General features: G+C 39.4%; 1 protein-coding gene across 1 annotated transcript; it reads right to left on the reverse strand.

Annotated features, from left to right (window-relative positions):
* Window positions 1-1,313: 1,313 nt before the first annotated feature.
* Window positions 1,314-1,922, reverse strand: LOC149249760 (uncharacterized). The gene is made up of 3 exons (XM_089453464.1): window positions 1,778-1,922; window positions 1,608-1,673; window positions 1,314-1,523 (listed from the first exon to the last, which is right to left on the reverse strand). Exons 1-3 carry the CDS (start codon window positions 1,920-1,922, stop codon window positions 1,411-1,413), a joined length of 324 nt encoding a protein of 107 aa, XP_089309590.1. The 3' UTR covers window positions 1,314-1,410.
* Between the last annotated feature and the right edge of the window lie 1,033 nt (window positions 1,923-2,955).

The raw sequence follows: 2,955 nt of genomic DNA on the forward strand, positions 1-2,955 counted from the left end.
AGGAGTGCACTAATCCCTGTTGAGGGCTGGAGGCCTGCAGGATAGCTCGGGGGGAGAACTCCGTCTGAAGGATGGATCTCATGGCTGGGAGGAGAGCAGAAATAAAGCTCAGGTGACTTTTTGTTTGAGCAAAACCATTCCTGACAGAGATAATCAGGTACGGTTCCAAACTAGTAGTCCCTGATAAATTATATACTGTGTATGGAAAGTACAGTGATTTAATTAGGAAAAGATTATGTGTTTCCTAAACAATGCTGTGAAAAATAGCATGGATATTGCATTTGGAAAAACTAAGTAAGAACTGTCCTGTCGTGGACCAGTCTGGGTTAGTACCAGACAGAAATAATAAACTGAGTATAAAAATAAGTTGAACACGGGTTAGGAAAACCCTGCTTCGGGACGGGCTACAGTGTAGCAGTCACGACCCCAGTGTTATTAGAGAAGGGGGTTATTAAACGGAAGTAAACTTTATATCTGGTAAACTGGGAATGCCGGGGCTGCAAACGAGTAAGGGTTGCATCTTTTGAAACAAAGAAAGACGCCGACTGTAAGCGAGAGGATAAGTCGGTTAAAAACAATTTTAACACAAAAACCGTGCATGTCCAACCGAAGGTTCTGTACAGAGAACTTTGGACAGTAGACCCAAGAGCCTCACCTTATGACAAGGGTTGACAACAAGTCTTTGGGCCTGTGTTACTGGCCGATGGTAAACCCGAGACATAGCATTTCCTGTATACAGACACATATAAACTACAAACTGTGTGCTACGATAACCATAACGATAACAGAAGAATAACCATAGCTCAAATGCTATAACATTAACGATTACTATGGGAAATTATTTATATATGTGCAGATTTATAGCATGCAGACAGTATAAGAGACGTTCTGCTACCCGAGTCGGGGCATGAACTGATAATATCTTTTACTCATACTAAATCTGAGAAAGAAACTGTGCATGCGAGTAAACAGGGGACGTAAGTCTATTGAATAGCAAACCTGTGTATGCAACTGTAATAGCATGCATTAGAATAATACTAATGACTAGGTGAAAAAGCAAAAATCCGCTCAACAAAGAACAACAGCGGTACAGTTACAAACCCTAAGTCTGCTTCATGCATAAGGGACTTTAAACGAAAATAACCTGATACAACAGTGAAGATGCCAGAGGGCTGTAAAATGTTCATAACTGTATCGACAGTAAAAATAATCATTAAAACATATCAATACACTGTGTAAGGGAACGAGCCCGAAATGTTCATGACTGTATCTGCGCGTGAAGGCCAGATCTGGGTCATGCAAACCGTCAAGAATCCAAGGTCTGCCGCTAGGCGGCTACTTGTATACATATATTTACAAAGCAAGAAGAGAACAGGTGGGTATAATCAACCCAAGAAACCTTTACAGTTATTAACTTGTAACATGATAGACACATTCACAACTTAAATTAAGCCGCGGCCAACTGTGGAGGGTTCTTAACAAAGAAGCCGAAAGCGGATGGAAAACCTCAGTGAAAACCTGATCTGCATGAGACCACACCGGGTTTACGTGACTGTAAACCTGAAATTCTCCAAACAAATAAACTCTGAAACGCCGAGGATCCTTACCTGGGGTGTTAGGAGATTGTTGCAGCACAAGTCGATATGGAGATCGCCCGGAGCACAGCCAAACAACTGTATGAAACTTGACAGAAAATGTAAATGGCGGTAAGAAAACTCAGAGATAGCTAACCATTAAAGCAAACATAAGCTGAGGAACGAAAAGACACCATGATTACCTGTAAGGTTCATAGCAACGAAACCCAGCTCCGGAGCACTGCAGGTTGCAGCAATGAATGGTTGGAAGACGAACTTGAGCAGAAGCAGTGATCGAGCCGCATTAGCCGCGGACGTCAAATGATCTAACACGGTGAATGGCCACATAAATACCACCGATAAACCCTGATAGAATTTCCGCCCTCCGATCTCCAGAAAAGATCTAGACCGTCGAAGTATGGCGGGAGTTGTTGGCGGAGAAATCAATGTTGGCTTCCCCAAGGTGTCACATGGCTGGAGTAACCAGGCCATGCCACCTGCCCTGGAAGGACGGTTCACAGTAAAGGCTGGAAAGAGCTGTCACCAGTTGAGTGCTGTGGCGGGACCATGGAAGGCCACGCCCATTAATACCAAAACGTTCAAACATCTACGGCAGCTATAACATATAATCAATACATAAACCAAACCCCAATGCTGACAGGGAGAAGCCGCGTGGTAAGTACAACTGAGACCCGAAGTTAAACACAGTCAATGACATATGTGGACAAGGATTATATATGTTAATGTAAGGGCGTGCCAACTGTATAATGATTTGTATATATATATTCTTTAATGCATGCCATTAGTATTTCGATGTATGAAGTACTTAAGGTTGAATTGTAACACCATAATGATAAGGTATAAGATGCGTAGGTAAGACGGAATTATTAATATGATGAACCTTGAACTTAATGGTGGTAATGTTTAATGGTTATAATGTTTATGCGTGTATTTTTTAAAAAAAATTGTATGTACATTTAAGTGGGTGTGACAGTGCATTATATAAAAACAATTAGATCCGATGAGTATATAAAAGCAATCAGATGAGACGAGTACTCACTTTTAATATATATTTATTCAAAATTCTATGTTCTTAAATTTCATAATAAAGATACTAAATTCACGAAGGGGAAATGGTTTTATGAAATATTTTTATAGTGGTTTTAATGAGGTTATAATTTTGTTTAGAAAGTAATTGAAATTTTATTATGATTTTGGTAAAAAATTTAGAAATTCTGGTTACATCTATCAAATTTCAAGATTTTGAGTGTCTTAATAATTCTTAATAATGCTGAATCTATTTCCACCATAAAAAACAATTCAAACACTTCCAAAATTGGATTTTTTGGAAAAATTTCACCAAATTACATCTAATGAAATT

This window comes from Pinus tabuliformis, chromosome 7, assembly GCF_031772625.1.
Source record: "Pinus tabuliformis cultivar Carrire ecotype Pingquan chromosome 7, CPIR1, whole genome shotgun sequence".
Classification (NCBI taxonomy): Eukaryota; Viridiplantae; Streptophyta; class Pinopsida; order Pinales; family Pinaceae; genus Pinus; species Pinus tabuliformis.